Source organism: Pelmatolapia mariae, linkage group LG1 (assembly GCF_036321145.2).
Source record: "Pelmatolapia mariae isolate MD_Pm_ZW linkage group LG1, Pm_UMD_F_2, whole genome shotgun sequence".
Classification (NCBI taxonomy): domain Eukaryota; kingdom Metazoa; phylum Chordata; class Actinopteri; order Cichliformes; family Cichlidae; genus Pelmatolapia; species Pelmatolapia mariae.
In genome coordinates, this window is record NC_086227.1 from 11714832 (window position 1) to 11732883 (window position 18052).

At 38.4% G+C, this 18052-nt stretch overlaps 1 protein-coding gene across 1 annotated transcript in view; it reads right to left on the bottom strand.

The window, feature by feature from the left end:
- LOC134626418 (A disintegrin and metalloproteinase with thrombospondin motifs 7) overlaps positions 1-18052 on the bottom strand; it is a 75032-nt gene that overhangs the window by 51626 nt on the left and 5354 nt on the right. Inside the window, exons 3-7 of the mRNA XM_063472232.1 lie at positions 12197-12380; positions 9008-9207; positions 3567-3650; positions 2774-2898; positions 750-899 (exon numbers count right to left, since the gene is read on the bottom strand). Coding sequence (XP_063328302.1) covers positions 750-899; positions 2774-2898; positions 3567-3650; positions 9008-9207; positions 12197-12380 — 743 coding nt within the window. The remainder of the gene's footprint in view (positions 1-749; positions 900-2773; positions 2899-3566; positions 3651-9007; positions 9208-12196; positions 12381-18052) is intronic.

An 18052-nucleotide genomic window follows, 5' to 3' on the forward strand; every position in this document is an offset into this window, starting at 1 on the left:
ACTAATGTTCTCAGCAAACTTGTTGCTTTGGAATATCAATTATTTTGTCTTCCAAGGTTGTTTCATCCTGTTAAAATTAATACCTGACGAGGGCAACTTTGCTGAGTTTTATAGACAGAGTGGTCTAATTACATACATAATTAAACACTTAGATAGACAATTTTCAAATATCATTTGTTTCAGATAACAGGAAATGTGTTAACACCCTGACTTGAGATCACTTTAGAGTGTTGCTTTTATTTCACGTGTTAATCTATTCTTTAGTGTCTTGTGTCGTGCTATTTTTCTTTATTGTTCGGTCTATTGTTACTAGACCATTAGTTAAAAGAAGAAAGGGTGATATTTAAGAAGCTCTTAGTAAAGTAGTCTCCCACTTTCAGAGTCGTAATGTCTAATGAAAATAAATAATAATTTAGTAATAATTACAGAAATGGATGAAAAAAAGTAGAACAATGTGAAAATCATGATTTTCACATTGTTCTACTTTTTTTGTATTGATGTTTTTTACATATCCAGTGTTATGATGGATTTATTTTAGAATATGAAACGTAGACTCCAGGATCAAGCTTCATGTTTTATAAAGAGGCTGATGAACAAAACACTAACAGAGCATTTGTGCTGACGAACATGACTTTGGCTCGCTGGTGAAACTCGGGGTTAATCGCCTGAATGTTTGCACTGACTGACCTTCCAAAGACTAGAATGCCACAATGGTTGTGTTTGTATGTGTGCATGCACCAAAACCTTACTTGTGTCCTAGCTCGTGTGCTACAGTGAAAGCCAGTGGGAGGCCCGTGTCCTCGTTAATGCTGCAACTGCGATGTGGCTGACACATTCCCGCCACATGTGACAGACCCAGGGTTTCACAAGGTGTGTTGACGGATGCGCAGATGTCCTTCCTGTGGAAAGAATACGACAGACTGTTGGTCACATATCAGAAGAAGGGGGCGAAGCAATGATTAAAAAATAATAATAATGATCTTCTTATGACTGGAAGCATTCATTCATTCGAGACGTGAATGAATGAATAAAATGCATAACTGGATTTTACATATGCATTACTTTCTTCTCAGATCTTATATTTAAAAATATTTAATATCTGCAGACAACAGCTGCAAACACAACAGTGACTTTGTGCTGTGTAGACACAGGTGGAGCATATGAGCTGCTGCTGCTCACACTACAACTAGACAAGGGTCATTAGCTAAACAAGGTAGAAAAACAGAGCAGATCATCTAGGGAACAAGAGGAGGACAGAGGAAATAGAAAAGATATCTGAGTGGTGCTATCATGAAAAGCACAAATGTTTGCCTTCCTTAAGAATGGCTTCTTGAGAGGCACCATTTCTGATGAGGCTTCAGTGAACAGTAGATGGACCAATGTGAAAAGCCAGGTGCATCTCTCAGGTTCTGTGCCAGGTATTTGATTAATTTTTCCCTGTTTCTTAAGAACATGACTCTCAGATGCTGTTCACCCGCTTTAGATAGTTTTTTTAGGCCTGGCATGTCTTCTTTAATCTTCCACTTTTGTCCAGTTTCCTACATTTTTTAATCACGCACTGCACATTATGCTGAAATATGCCAAGTTTTTGGGTAACAGCTCTTCAGGAATCACTTGATGTTGCAAAGATACTGTTTTATGTCTGTCAAACAGTGGTTTTTTTGGCATATTTCATAGATTTCGAGTAAAGAAATTGGAACAAACAATTTGTTTTTTGGCAGGTTGTTATTAAATTAGTGCCTAAAGATACAATTTAAAATTGGCTCTTTGCTAAGTTGTGTGAACACAACACTGGTTCATCCCTTGAGTTAAGTGCGTCATAGGTCATTATCAAGTGGCTTAACTAACAAAAAACATTCCTCTGAAATTGGTTAGGTACTGCTTGGAGGCAAACTACAAAGAAATACGTGGGCACAGTACTTTTGTACAATACTGTACAAGTGTCTTTTCTAAAAAGTCAAACTATTACTTTTGAACTGTGACAGTAGAGAAAGGTCGTGCAAACAAAATCTCAGTCATATCACAGACGTTTCAATCATGGTCGAATGTTATTAACATTGAATTCTAAAGGCAACTAAATAATTTTAGTTTTAATAACAAAATCAGGCATTAGTTGGCCTTTTGTCATTGTTTTGAGAAAAAAACATGATCTGATTTCAAGCTGCACAGTCCACAAACTGCAGGGCTGAGTAAAAGCAGTTCTCCCCGGCTACTTTTCATGTAAAAGCTGAGGCTGCGTCTTCTTGTTCCATTACACCCTGCAATATCACAAAGTGATGCCCTGTTGAATAATGCAGAAATGACTGTGGTACTCTTTGGTTCATTTTTGATATTCACCTTGCATTAGCTGTAAGGGTCGCCACAGACACTCGCTTTGCAAAATTGCAAGTATATAAATTTAGCAATACTCTAATCAGTGAGCCATAGGTTTAGTCACCATTGTGTGATCTCACGTTGCCACAGGGCTTAACAGGCTAATTTAAATAGGAAACTTTATGACTGCCACTTGCAAACCAATATTAACATTACACGCATAGCTGGGCTTTGGGCTCAAACAGTAAAAAGATAAACGTTCTACGTGCTCAACAATTAAAAAATAATGGTGGACTGTTTTATCTGAAAACACAATGACAAGCATGCAGTATTTTTTATTTGCAACCATCTAAATCTGTAACTTTAATCTCGCTCTATAAATGTAAGAAGATGATAAAAAAAATTGTGCATTGACTCTTTTGAGAAAGAAGGAAAGCAGTGAATCGGGTTTATATGTTACCTGGTGAGCAGAACAGCGACATCGTGGTGAAGCGGGTGCTCGTCCCCTTTCATGTTGAGTTTCTTTTGCCACTTACAGAAGCTGTTTAAGCTGTTGTCAGCGTGGTGTGTAATCTTCAAGTCATCCTATCGGCGACATGTCACAATCAGATGAAGCGAAGAAAACATAACAGCAGACAAATCAATCATTAGCAGCTAATGCACTCTAAGTACACAAAATTGCCCGGAATAAGTGCACAGCACAGAGATAAATATAGCTGTAAACTGAAATGGAAAATGAAATGGAAAACCAAATTGCACCATGACTTTCACATTCAATGAAGATAAGGTGATAGTGTCCTTGTCAGTGTGTTGTATATCTCGGCTATTACTAAGAGTGAGTTTTGTAATTCTAACAGCTGTCAGCAAAACATTTCTGTACATTTTATTGCTTACAATCAGTTTGTACATACAGTACAGCAATCAGAATGACTAAGAAAACCCATTTTCATTTATTTATTGCATAGTTACAAGTTGCAAGTATTGACTGCACCCAAGAACCTAAAAGCAAGAAATGTTTAGTAGTTTTCAGTCATTCTGAATGAGACTTCATTCATTAAAAAGAAACCCAGCGAGTAAGTAAAACAGGTCATTCTGACCCACACTTGAAAAAAAGAAGAAAACAAAACTGCTAAAACTAACTTTCAGGACACCAAACTATTGAAGAATTTCTGTGGTTAAGAATTTTGGATTTGACTCCTTATATGGAAACTAATAAAACCACCCTTCATTAACGTACAGAAATCTGTTTTTACCTCGTCCTTCTCCAGCAGGATGAGTCGAACAACCACGATGTTGATTGCATTCCCAATACTGGCGTCTCTGTAGAGACCTGCAACCTGGAAGAAAACTTCTTTTAACACTATATTAAAATCAGGGCAATGGCTAGAAAAAATAAACTTGACTGCTGGATTTTCATTTATTAAACACATTTATGCTCAAAATGACATCCTAGCTAAAGTATCAGCCTAGACCTTTTCAGTTAATAATTTGCAGTTTTCATATTGAGTTCAATTCTTCATTGTCAACATGAATTATCATTTGCATTTTATAAATATATTATTTTTTTTAGAAACCTTTTCCCCCAGCCTTTCATTGTTTTTCTATGCGTGAGTCATGATCTGAATTTTTCAAAGGGAGTCTGTGAGCGGGGACCTGTACAGCTTTTTAATACTTTTAACCTCTTAACATCAAAGCTTTCAAATCTATTTATTACAGCTAGTCTCTTCAACTATCAAAAGCCTAAGTACCCGGGTATTTAAAAAGAAATAATTATAGTCTGTAATTATGCACATTTAAAGCAAAACACGTCAGTAGTGGTATGCACACAAACAGCAAGACAACATCTGACGTAATTTTTCACCTTTGGGTTTCTGGTTTGCACTCAGGGAATCTGGAGGATGTAAAAAGTATGACCCTAAACTCTTCTATTTTTTTCAAATATGGTTCCCTTGAGCACTTTGTCACAAGGTTATTTATGTCTAAAGTACCAAAATTTAAAGAGTTAGTCAGTCGCTTTAACAGTGGCACAGTCACCATGCAGCAAAAAAGCTCTGGGTTGGGGTAAAGGTTTGATGTAAATAAAGTGCTTTTAGTGCAAAAATAAAGAGCTGGATGAATGCATTAGTCAGTGTTCTTGTAGCCTAAAGATCTCTGAGTGCAAGTAGAAAAGCTGTATATAAATGCTAGCCTGTTTTCCATTTCCACAAGGAAATCCTTTACAAAGGGCAGAAAGCAGCATGAGGTTAATTACTGCAGAACAGGGAAGGATCAATTGATTCGTGAAATCTGAAGTGAGAAGCGTGAAAGGAACTCACCGCAGATCTTTGTTGGTCAGTTGATTTGAGAAACCAGAAATGAGAACCATGAAAGAAAGGCCTGAGAGGTGGAAGGAACTCGCTGGGATATAAAACTCTAAGCATCATTATCAACAGAGACTGATAAATCAGAAGGTTTCAATGCATTTTGGGGGGAAAAGCATGAAAAGCTGCTTACAACAGGTTGGGATTATTGCTTTAGCATTAAAAAGAAAGTGTGCTTCAGACGGTATGCTTTTCGGGATGTAGTACAAGTCTGGAACTCGGGTGTCTGAATTTGACCATTTGTTTCCTAACTTATTTTCTTCCTCACATACAGCACCATGAATGCCTCTGAGAGGAGACCATTGAAACACATGCTCCTTGTTTGTACAAAAATCACATTGTGCCCCTGTTTACAAAAAGGTCAACCTTTCCCCTGCCTTTGACTACCTCTCTTCTGAACAGCTATAAACAAGCATTCTGTAACTATGATTGTTTATTGGATGCCATACGGAGCGGTTCGTTCCACTGCTACACTGATCCAGGCTGTGGAAGTCATTGGAAGTCAGATGGAAGTTCATTTTAAGTTTTCTACCAGTTTTACAGATAATCCCCGAAATATGCTGTTGATTATGGGAAGCATTTACATTTGAGCAAACATAGTTAAAAGGGGGAAAAAATTTGAAACCTCATTTTATAATGTACTTTATTTTATACTTTCACCCCCAGTTTAAATCCATTTTTCGCACATTAATTGTGTATTCATGGTTCATACTATGTGAATCTCCAGTTTTTCTAAATCAAGAAATGCCTCGTTTAAAATGTATTTCACTGCTCGTTTGAAGGTAACACATGGCAAAGATACTTTGTGAGTAAAACTGGTTCTAAGGTGGTTATGATGCCAGGAAGTATATATTAGCTTTTTCTGCAATACAGCTAAACCTTCTGTACACAACGTAAAACTGAGGCACTTCAGACAGAATAACTCCGGCAAAGATAAAAGACTTCATTCATCAAAAATTCTTTTTATAACCTCACTGTTGTCGTCATTCAAAGATATTTTCAGTGCATATAACAAACAACAGCAACATTTTTGTTAAACAACCTTATCATCATTTCATATCATCTTCAGTTTTTCCTACTCTGTAACTTGTGAGTACAAACAAAGCTGTGGTTTTTTAAAGCTCATGCATTTTTCTCCACAACAATGTGCTGTTGTTGTAACGCGTTTCCCCTCGGCCCACAGAGTGCTGTGTATTTGCATTTAGTCCTGAAGTGCTAATGTTTCGCTCGACTGTTAGCTCAAAGTGATACGAGGGTGTCATCCTTGTGAATACACAATGATTTTCCACGCGATTGGCTGCGCTGTGGTTATGCTTTTTTTCTTAAATCCTTACTCTGTGTGGACAGAAAACAGCAGAAGACAGAAAACATGAGCCTCTTGCATGGTTGACAATTTCAAGACATTGCTGGTGAGGAGACAATGGAGCAACTGGCGGATGAGGAAGATGATGACATTGTTTGAACGGTTCGTTTCCCTTGAAGCTCTGCAAGCTTGTTTTTGCAAAACTGAATTGTTTGGGCGTTTAAAGTTCAAAGCTATGTAAGCTGCTATGTAACACTGTAAAGAAATTTAAAAAAGAACCGCAGGAGGATGTGGAGAATAATAGCTGCTTCCTCCTTGTATTACTGTGTGCTAGGTCAGTATATCTGTGTCCTTTTCTGTCAGTGAATTGCATTTCCTGATATTATGTCCTCTGATAGAACTTTCAGGTGCTGCGGTCTGAGTCAACATGGCACTAATTTGGAAAACTCCCTCATCTACTACTCAGTAATAGTGAAGTCACTTTACTAGACCCATGAATACGATATAGTAATAACATTGATTGCAGAGTTGTGGCGTGACATGGTTTGAAAAAAAGGAGAGAAAAAAAATCTTTTCATAATGATGCTTTAAAGAAAATCTGAAAACTTTCAATCAAATCATTGCAGATATTCATCCTTCAACTCTACATTACAATAAATTCTGGAACTATTCCTCTATGTGCTAATATTAGTTTAAATCTATCAAAACATTTGTCCAGTATTGCCTCCATAGCGTAGTGGTTAACACATTCCCTGGAGACACAAATCCCCTTTCGGGTTCAATAAAATGGCCTAGCTGCGTCCTCCCTACTTACATTAATAACTGTTCATTTTTATAGATAGTCCCCCATTTTCAGAGGTACAAAATGAAATGGACGTTTTATTAACAAGCAGTATTTGGTAGGACTGTTTTTAAATATATCGATATATTTTTATACGAGATATGAGATGTGACAATATCATTTATATCGATATAGTCTATGTTACGTTATAATTATACTTGCGGAGCCGCAAGTTTGCCTCTCTTTTGTCCACTTTTGTCTCTACGCAATGTTACTCTGCCTCGCCTCTCTTCTTCACTGAACACAACTCCCCCTCCCCCATCGCTTCACCTGCAGGCAACGACAAGATGGACACGGTAGCTATCAAAGAGGAGCTGGTCAGTAAAAACAAAACATTTGGAGATTATTATTTTAGTGCTGGTAGCACCATAACTACATTAACGCGGCAAATCTCCGTTAACGAGTTACCGTGGATCGCCCTGTGCATGGGGCTGGACGGCTTCAACGCGTTAACGAGCTAACCGCGCTAACGCGTTGGCGCCATGTAGCTTCACTTACGGGGGCAGCACGGCCTAAAATCCTTTCAGTTTCTCAAAAATCGACAGTGCGCCTTTTGTATGAATTCTGGTTGTGCTTACTGACCGCACCGCTTGATGGATTGTCAGAGCATTACGGCTACGGTAGTCAGAAGCCTTGCGGAGTAATACATACTGTGCTTCAACGTAATATTACCGTACTGTGTAATATTATAAGGACCACAAATGGCACCTGTTAAGAGACATGGTTACGAAGCGGATTTCAAACTTAAGGCTGTCGGTCACGCAGTAGAATTGGGAACAGAGCAGCTGCGAAATCTGTCTTTGTTATTATGCTCAGCGTCTTTTTAGTTTACATTTTGACTGCACGATTCAGCCAAAGAATATTGAGATATGAATTTTGGGTGATATCGCCCAGTCCGAGTATTTGGTAACTTATCACTGGAACTCTCCTTAGGAGGTCCAAAAAGATGTCAACACAAGTGAAGAAGACTGAAAAAAGTAAATGTATTAGAGTGAGAAATCTTTTGAAGGCCAAATCAATGATGTGGTACATTCTTAAAAAGGAGTGAACGTGTCAGCCAGCTCAGCAACACCAAAAGACCTGAAAGACCACATGATCGAACACTTCAGTCTCTGGTTAAGAAAATCCCTTCACAACGTCTAGCCAAGGCGAGAACACTCTCAAAGAGAAAGGTGTATCATTAGCAAAGCCTACAATCAATGGAACCAGTGAAACAGAGTCAATATTGTTTACTGATGACGTGACTGCTGAAGGAAGTAGCAGGATGAATTATTTAGAGGCAAGAGTTTCTTTTTTAGATTCAGCCAAATATGATGAGGAGTTGCTTTACAGTGGAAATGGATAATCACATAGAAGTACTACCAAAGATACCCAAGTGTCAGGGACTGTCTGTGACCCAGATTTTGAGTTTATTTTTGTATTTGTGATTTCTTATGTTTTTAGTGCGTCCATGTTTAATGTGTTTAGTTTTACGTCCCCTGTGACGTCATTATGTTTATTCCGGTCAGCTGTTTCCCCATGTGTTTCCACTTCCCCTGATCACCTCCTGTGTGTATTTAGTCTGTGTGTTTTCATTCAGTCTTTGTTAAGTCGTCTGTTTTGCTTCCCTCCACATCACATCAAGTTCCATGTACTTCATGATTCTGCTCAGGTCGTGTTCATGTTTCATGTTCTTGTTTCTTCATCATAGTTTCTTGCACATTCCTGGTCAGAATCATGTTCATGCCTGTGTTCATAGTTACCACAGTTTAGTTTTTAGTTTAGTTTTCAACCCTGCTGTTCGCCTTTTGCTTTATTTTTGTAGTCATGTCTAAACCACCATAATAAACGCCTCGCTTTTTGTTTAAACCCAGTTTAGTTTCCTTCCGTGTCCGCGGTTGGATCCTTCTCACTCCCACCAAGAGCTTCTCAAGGCAAGTGAATGGTCTATTATCCAATAGCCAAGTCAGTCACCTGATCTCAGCCCAGTGAAGCATGCTTTTTAAAGACCCTCAGACAAGCAGCAGCTGAAGGCTGTTGCAGGAAGGGGCTGGCAGAGCATCTCAAAGGAGGAAACGCAGCATTTGCACAAGCACATTAAACTATTGCTTCATCTAAAGTCTGTATATAAAGATACAGGCTGGCAGTCATCGCTTCATTGTTGATGCCTGTACCTGTAGCGTAATAGTATTATTAATATCAAATACTTACAATATTCATGACAGCAAGTATGTAGCTTTCCACAGCTTTGCTCCCATGATAGTCCACCATTTTGGGGTCAGCCACCACCAGCGTTTCCACCCATTTCTCTTTGCTGACAGAGCGTTGACGAATTCTTCTCCTCCTCCTCTGCTGCCTGCGCTCCCAACGCTCCCGCTGTCTCTCAATGTCTTTAAAGCTTTGATGATAATCTGCAGAAGGGAAATATAAATAGATATTAAAATCTTTCACACTGACACACAACAACAAAGACTAACTGTGACTTTACCTTGTCACATGTACTACAGTGCTGTTAAACAAATCTTTGCCCTTTAGCCTACAGACGCCTTGGTCATCCTCTTCAGTAATCTCTAGCTGATCTTTCTGAGTATTTTCTGATCATGTCTTAATTGGATTAGACAAAAACACATATAATAGATATACACATGCATACTAGGAAAATGCTTAGCACTTGGGCAGCAACCTCCAAACACACACAGACATGCGGATGACAAACACGGCATACAAATGAACACAAGTGAAGCGAGCTCAGAGAAAAGGTCACGTGTTGTTTGTTTGCACAATAAAGGCCACTCTGTTTGTCAGCTGCAAAAAAGTCAATGTTTCATCCTCCTTAGCATATTGTCAAAAACTTTAACATTTACGTACTCTGGGACAGGAAGCACAGTGGGCAGACCAACAGCAGACACACACACATTACTGTGGCTATGATGAAGCTGAAATATCAGCTTCAGAAATTAATGAGAATTACCGGATACACCTCAGTTCACAGACCACTCCTAATGATACTAAGGCTTACAGGGTGACTCAGATCATTCTCTTCGTAGTGTTATTTATCAATCAGTTTAAACTGACATGGATGCAATGGTTAGCATTTTGTGTTGAGAAAGCCCAAAAAACTGTCTCAGTCAGGCTGATCTAAGGGTGCAGTGAAGCATGGAGTATGTAAAATGTAATGTAGCAGTTTGCACATTAGCCAATTCAATTCAGTTTTATTTATAAAGCACCAAATCACGACAACAGTCATCTCAAGGCACTTATAAATAAAGATAAAGACCCTACAACAATACAGAGAAAACCTCAACAATCGGATGGCCGCCTATGAGCAAGCACTTGGCAACAGTGGAAAGGAAACCCCCCCCTGTGACTGGTAGGGGGTGAGGGCAGGGAGACAGAACAAAAGGCATGTTATGGAAGAGCGCCAGAGATTAATAACAGCTAGTGATTAAATGCAAAGTGGTGTATAATCACATATTGAGTGAGAAAAGGTGAGTGATGATGCTGTCCCCAACGACATCTAGATGAGTTGGATAGAGATAGAGAGATGAGTCTGCTGTCAGATGCTGTACGAAGATCATGACATCAAGGAAGACCCAACAAGCGAAAGACTCTTAGTCCTGATTTCAAGAGGAGACACAAATCCTTTGTTTGCATCAAAAAGAGCAGCAAACATCAAAATGCTGCCAAATAGTGAACAATCTGCTGTAGTGAGCTCTTTGAATAAATAAGCAGCTGAAAATAGCTTGAGCAGTTGTTCTCAACCATTTCTTCCATTTCCCGCTTCAGAAGCTAAAAAAAGTCTTCAATTCAAAACATGACCCTATCATGGTTATATGTATATAAATGTACATATAACCGTCATAAGGTAATCAACGAAACTAAGTTGAAGGTTTAGTGAAATAATAAGGCATTTCCCCTACATAAATCATTTTCATTCAACTTCCTCTCAGTTCATATTTGTGGTTCACACACCCTTCCAGTTTATGAACCACAGCCACACAGAAAGAAAAATCTCTAGGATTGGCTGACATATAGCGATACAGTGATTAAGTGCACAATTTAAACACAGGCCTAGAGGGGGACGCGCTTAATGATTTGAAAATTCTGATATTACAGAAACTGCTTAAATCAACGTTCAGACCTTATCAGTCTGTTCAGCAAGCTAAAAAAAAATAACAATATAAATGCTAAATGTGTATTTTACCAATTAAAACCATACACAAGCTTCTTTGTCCTTGAAAATGTGTCTGTGCTATCATTCTTTAGAAATCAAAACAAGTAATTTACTTTGCAATTTGGAAGATGCAATGAAGTTCATGTATTTCAAAGCAAGTAATAAGCTAATACATCTTTCCAAATACAAAAAACTGAGCTTGATTGGTGTTTAAAGTAGCGTTTAAAGTAGTGCTTAGGCACAACTATAACTCTGCCCTGATATTTTGTTGTTGTTGTTAATCTGATTCTGAAAGCAAAACCTCAAATCCTCTGGGACATCTATTTTTTTTCCAGGGCCAATTAATTCAACTCAGAATTTTAAGCAGCTGGTTTACGAACGTCTGCATTTCAATGGCTTTATTCTTCTAAACTCGGCAGATTATTACCAGGAGACAAATGAAAGACAAGAGATTAGTTATAATCTTCATTCTCATCATTCAGTGCTTAGTAGCTAATGAGCTATCAGTATTTTGACTTTTAAATTAAGCATTTTCATTGAACAAGTAAAGAGATTTAAGGCCTTAAGATATGTAAATATAGTACTTATCTCCACTGCTGTTACAAAAAAACAAAAACTTCCACATCCCTCTGACCTTAATCACACTGGAAGCTGTTGGTATTTTGCGGTTTCTGTATTTGCAAGAAAAAAAATAATGTACTGACGCAATATGAGGGCTTACATTTTAGCCACAAATGTTGTCTTTACAGTACGAACATTGATCATTTAGTTTTCAAACTGCCTCCTCCTGCTGCACGCCACACACAGCGACCTACTCGAATGGGGGAGACATGATAAGATGATGGAGGTCAACTGCGTGGGTCAGCCTCCCCTGGCACCTCACTCTGAACCCACTGCTCCTCGCCTTCCCTGCAGCTGAGCCACAACCCACACCCTGTCACACTCATTTTTAAGATATTAACAGATATTAGCTTTGCCTTAACTACAGAAAAAAATCTTTCGGTAATACATCCGTTTATGTGTTTCCATGAATGCTCAATCATTCAGGGAAGGAAGAACCGGAAAGTTGATTGTGTTCATCTGGATCCAGATGAACACAATCAACTTTCTGGTGTATCTGTTTGTACTACAAATCGTTAGTTTGACATACTGTTTAAAAAAAAAAAAAAAGTATAATTTCTATGCTGTGCTTTCTTTGCTAATGTAAGTAAATGTGCACGATTTACCTTTGATTCCACAGGTACCGTTGAAAGGTCGTTTCCCTGAGATGGGCTGTATGACTGGGCTCCAGGAGGAAGGAGACACATGCCGTTTGTAGATGGCATGGGCCTGTGGTGCTGATGTTTCATCACTTGATGTCTCCAGAGGCTGAATAAAGAACTCTTCATCAGACAACTTGAAGAGTCCCGTCTAAAGAAACAAAGAGCTGTAAGTCAGTTCTTCAAATCTCTTTAAACTATTGCCTGTTGCCAAAGAGCGAACTGCTGAAATATTGAGAAACAGAAAAAAAAAATCAATTCTTCAAAGGCACTTTTAAACAAAACATTGCTCTTGATTTGCTCTTCTGTCATCAAAGATACAGTATGTAATGGGTAGGCAAGACATCACACAACTGCATACAACATTAATTAGTAAGTTAATCCAAGTTTTTGACAAGAAAATTGATCAGAAGCATTTGTATATATTATGCTCTGCAATAAGGCGTTTGCTCTCACGGTGCCATATTTAATGATCTTACTTTAATGAACTTACACCATCTTACACCATAAACAACTGAAGATGTCCGCTTTTGAGTATTTTGATTGGAGCATTACAAAAAAGTGGAGAAACTCTGTTTGCAAAGTATTTAAAATCTACATGTAGCCAGCAACATCTTTTAAAAAACACCAAAATGTTGGAACAAGAGGATTTCTTTTTACCATGCCAGGTGTTTGGAAACTGAGATCAGCTGCTCTAGTTCTCTAGAAATTGAATTGTTCTTTTTCTTATTCCAGCTACTCCACACCTTCTTTGTCTATTTTTCCCCATTTCATAATGTATCAAATGTTTTTAGTGGGAACAAAATCTGGGCTGCAGGTCGGCCAAGCAGCACTCCTTAACTATGCAGTCTGTTACTTTATGTGCTGCAAGTGTTCAATCCAAGTCCCTAATTTTTATGGTAGTAAAATGATGCATTTGTATTTTTAAAGGCAAACTGGCCCCAGAGTATACTCCACCTCTGACCCACTAACAGCTGAGAGGCTCCAGCCTGGCACAACCCTGAATTGGACAAGAAGTTAAGAAAATACAACCTGAATAAACGCGCTAAGTGGTACTTTCTAAAGCTGTTTTTCAAAAATTGTAAATATTTAATATTATTAAATACAAATATTATTATTAATATATATAAACATTACATACAGTACTGAAGCCTAGTGAATAAAAATGTACAAGCACATGAAAACACATCGAGTAAGCTCCCACTGAAACAGCAAAAACAGCCCCAAGTCATAATTTTTCTGTCGTACGACTGAGCCGGGGGAAAGATCAAATGTCTTTTAAGCAACTGCATAGTAAATCAGGCAGGCACTATGCCAAAACCAAATTCCCCTAGGCCCCCTGTTGACCATCGCTGTCTTATATTTAATTCTTATCCACCCTCTGCTCCAGTTAATCCCTTTTTCATCTTACACAGTGTCCAAGTGAAGCTCAGGCAGGAGGGCTGGCCGTTACATCCGAAGCCTACACACTAAAAGCTGAGCAGCAAAAATAGTTTTCACCCCATCTCCAAAAAATACAATATCAAAGATATACTGGCTTTAAAGGTTGGCTGTTGTGTGCTGCTCGTGTCATGACAGAACACTTCTTAAAGACAGACAGATGTCAACAGAGCAGCACACAGCAGGATCAGAGCAGCTGGTTCTTCTGCTAAGGATGCATTGCTGTTATTGTCATGGGTCCTTGCACTGCAGGAATTGAAGAACGTGCAAGCGTGCAAGTGAAAAATAAAGTGTAGAAAATAAACAGTGGTGCTGACATTTCCCAAAATGCTGCATCATTCCAATTTAGAGTCAAGTGTACTGACTCAGGTAACAGGTTGAGTAAATAACACAGAACCTTCAAATGTAACATTTGAAATGTAAAACAAGCCATTAAACACGTCAGTTAATCTAACATGTTCTTGTTTTAATCTGTCTCTTGTCTTAGTAAATGCAATCACAGCTCGATGGATAACAATTTCAGTGCTCACTGGACCAATGCAGTAAATCAGGGGTGAAATGAAATCCAGTCATTAAAGTATGTTTCTATTGTAACCGAGTTTCATTTGGAAATCTGCACAATTTTCAAATACCTGCATACCATTTAAGCTGTTTTAGCCTGACCACGGTGGAGGTACGTATGGAAGCTGATCTACAACTTCGGCCCAGCTCCTTTTCTTTCTCTCTGACTCAGTACACAAGACAAATAACACCAACTATGTTAAGTGCGGGAGGCTCTTTCTCCACTTTGAAGGAAATGCACGGAGGCAAGAACAATAGTCATGCCGGGAAACATAAATATTGTGGTTGGAATAATCTTTTTGTGATTTCATATTTGGGAGGGAAACTTACACACATAGTTAACATATAACTATGTAATATATTTCAGTAAGAAAGGGAGGCTTGTTGATCTGAAGTTTTGAGTCATTTGGGAAGTGTTGTAGTCTGTCAACATGATAGTGTCACGACCACAGGAAGAAACCGTCCTGAAACTACAGGTTTCTGGCTGTGATCTAAAACATGAGGACTTATGGGACTCCTTTGCAAGATGCTCTTTTGTGCAGCACTTCAGCTTTGAAAGTGAAGAATAATCTGCAGACAGTCAAAGAAGATGACGTACGTAAAATCGACTCTATCAACGTTAAAGATGTGTAACTGAATTTTCTATCAAATTTTCTTCATCTGTAATATCAGTCAGCTTTGAAAAACGAAAAAAGGATCACATTGGAAACATTTTTTACTTTCATCAATATCCTTTGTTCTTATAAAGCAAACTGTCCTAATAAGTGCCTTCAATATTCAAAATACTCTTAATCTCATCACTGGCAGAATCAGCGTTTCTGTCTGTGTTTTACCAAAAGCAGACAGGCTGAGCTCTGGCAAGTGAACCAAGCTGAGATGCTGGCAGAAGTTTACTTGCTGCTTTGCACCACAATAATTAGTTACCTGCATAGACTGTGTGCTAAAGATCAGTACTTTGAACCTGCATTCTTTCTTGTGAGTGCCAGCAGTGAGCAGCTCCTCATGTTGTGAAAAAGAAGTCCAGTTGTATAAAAGTCTATGAGAAAACCCCAGTAAACACTTTCCTAATTAAATTATGGCTTCAGTTGTTGGCCTAAAGTTTCACTCATTACAACATGGATGCATTCGTTTTGGAAAGAACGATAAACAGGGCATACTTTAGGGCAGGCCAACCTTATAAATGTCAAGTCGCTATCGTGCGAGTGTGGTTTGTGTCGCTCAAATTTTTTCACTCAGAATCACCAGATGTGACATCTGGTTTCAAACAGGATTTCACAAACTAATGTGTGACATCACTTTGGCTGTCTCAGTCTTTTATATATGGTCTGTGGTTGTCTGCAAACTGGCAAAAGCATTTTGCACTTTTTTTACTTTGTTTTGTGTTTTGATCAACATGCTGAAGTGTTGAAAAAGACACAGTTATGTATGTGAGTTACCCAAGAAATAAAACTTTCAATTTTACTTACTGTATGGAAATTAGTTTCTTTATCTACAGGGAACCATCAGGAAATAAAAGTGTTTGAATATATACCATCACACTCTTTTGCTTTCCTCAGAGAAAGTTAATTTCATTGGGACATTTAAGAGCATTTCAAGTCAGCTGTACAATTTCTGGACTAAAATGCAATCAAGAAGTCTTTCAAGAACCAGCGGAAGGATGATCGTAATCCAGCTGATCGTGTGTTTTACTTGATGTAAATCAGACAGGCAAATAACCCAAATCATGCAAGGAGCGAGGCAGAGCACTGGCAGAACACCAGCAATGTGGATACCATATGTCTGCTGATGTGTTTCTGACTTAAAAAAACCAAATGTCAGTAAAGAGTCTACCACTAATTATTAAATATAATGTAATTCAGTTTGTTTTTTCTACACTAAATAAATGTTATTATACCACATACCTACGAGTTTTTGACTGATACTAAAAAGCACTGCATTGTAAAATATGCAGTCCTGCCAGTAAATAAAGATGTGGAGGAAGATTAGAAGCAAGAAAACATGATTGCTTAAGAGGAACTTGTCTTCTGGGAGGATAATTTTTCTGATTTCATTGTAATTTAGCCCTGAGCTGAACAACTTCAGTGTTACAGGACACACACACACACACACACACACACACACACACACACACACACACACACACACACACACACACACACACACACACACACACACACACACACGAATCATCTGAATAATAAGAGAGCGTTTGTGGCTTTTACTATCACACAAATTCTTGTTGTGTCATGTTCAGCAAGAGAACATAATGAACTTTATCCATGTGACCTTAGAGGGCTTCTCTATCAATTACACTTTAATATTTAAACCAGAGTGAGTTTACATATGCGTGAGAATTCTGCTAAATAGGTAGATACTCATTGACCACTTCATTAGGTGCACCTATTCCACTACTCGTTAATGCCTTTAGGCATGTAGACATGGTCAGGACATCCTGTTAAGCATCGGAACGATCAAAAAAAAGGTCCTTTAAGTGACTTTGAACATGATAACTGGTGTCTGAGAAACTGAGAAACCTGATAACCTGATACTGAATGAATTTTTATACACAACTGTTAGTCATCAGTCTGTCAGCATTACAAGAGAGTAACGCTTCACTTTTGAGATCTGACTTTTGTTTCAAAACATGCACTGCAGTTTACACACTCACTTAGGCACAGGGCTAAACAGCTTCTAGCTAATCTCTGAAAAAAAGTGCTCTCTTTCTAAAACTACAAATCAAAATGAAGAACAGTTTGGAGCATATTATAATAAACCTGAAATAGTGATCTATGTTGTGATTATTTTTTTTTTTTTATTGTGATCGATGTGAATAATATCTCCATTTGGAAATTGCAGACAGTGAAAAGAGAGGTGGTGAGTAAGTATCTTTTGAAAGCCCTGGTCCAGATCTAATTTGGAGAAATACGACTGCAGCATTGTGATAATGCGGTGTCAAGGATCTAAGTGGTCTGAATGCAAATCATGCCCACCGTATCCACTTGTGGTCTAAATAATCTCTCTTTTATGAGCGCACATCTGTTACAGACACAGTGGAGAGCATAAATCACTGGCCTAATTTTGAACAAACTCAGACAGAGCAGGATGCGGACTGCAGGATTGCTCCGTGATTTTAAAAAATGCACTCATGAGAGTCACACTTGTGTGGTGACAAAGAGACAAAAATGGAAGTTCAATATACATTTAGTACATAATATAAAGGCGGGCTCCATTGCTCACAATACTCAAGTTTAAACCCTGCTATAAAAGGAAGTGCATCAAGCACAATTTTCCGTCTGATGGAATACGCTCCCACGAGAACGTCTGCAAATCAGGGAAATGCTGCATCCTTATTATGTGTGCAAAGCAAATCTCTAAAAAAATGTTACAACCAATATACATCTATATATTCTATATATAGCTGAGTCTCTTCATATCCACTCGTTGTGTATAAATGTGGGATTAGCTGTGGTTTCAAAGTGTCTTCTGGGCTGATAAGCACAATTAGCTTTCAAGTCTGAAAGGTCCTCCTTTTTAATGCTCTGCCAGGCCTTCACCGCAGCGGCTTTCAGCTGCTGTTTGTTTGTGGGCCTTTCTGTGCAAAGTTTAGTCTTCAACAAGTGAAATGCCACATTAGTTGGGTTAAGATCAGGTGGCTGACTTGGCCATTCAAGAATATTCCACTTCTTTGCTTTAATAAACAGCTGGGTTGCGTTGGCTGTATGTTTTCGGTCATTGTCCATCTGTATTAGGAAACGCCGCCCAACCAATTTGACTGCATTTAGCTGGATTTGAGTGGACACTATGTCTCTGAACACCTCAGAA